General features: G+C 47.9%; 1 protein-coding gene across 1 annotated transcript in view; it reads right to left on the bottom strand.

Moving 5' to 3' along the window:
- The window catches only part of LOC119586074 (cell wall protein DAN4-like), a 14,541-nt gene that overhangs the window by 4,149 nt on the left and 10,087 nt on the right, over window positions 1-305 (bottom strand). The window contains exon 5 of the mRNA XM_037934773.1: window positions 112-251. Coding sequence (XP_037790701.1) covers window positions 112-251 — 140 coding nt within the window. The remainder of the gene's footprint in view (window positions 1-111; window positions 252-305) is intronic.

The following is a 305-nucleotide window of genomic DNA, read 5'->3' on the forward strand; positions in this document are numbered from 1 at the left end:
GGATATCATGGACCACGTAAAAAGCATAGAGGATCACGAGCGCGACAATGCGCTCATTTTCCTTTTTTTTTTTACCGATGGGTAATTTTTTCTCCTCTTTGAAAGACTTACACCACACAGTCATTTTGAAGCCCTTCTCCACAGCGCAGTTGTCGTCGCAGGAGGACACGAACGTAGCAGTGAAACTCAGTGTTGAGGTGATGCTGGAGGACATCATGTATCCCTGTTCGTTGCCCAGGACGCAGATGTGTCTGTCAAGGGAAATGCAGTCATGCCTCAACTAAGGTTTTGATAGGCGGGGTGGG

Source organism: Penaeus monodon, chromosome 20 (assembly GCF_015228065.2).
Source record: "Penaeus monodon isolate SGIC_2016 chromosome 20, NSTDA_Pmon_1, whole genome shotgun sequence".
NCBI lineage: Eukaryota > Metazoa > Arthropoda > Malacostraca > Decapoda > Penaeidae > Penaeus > Penaeus monodon.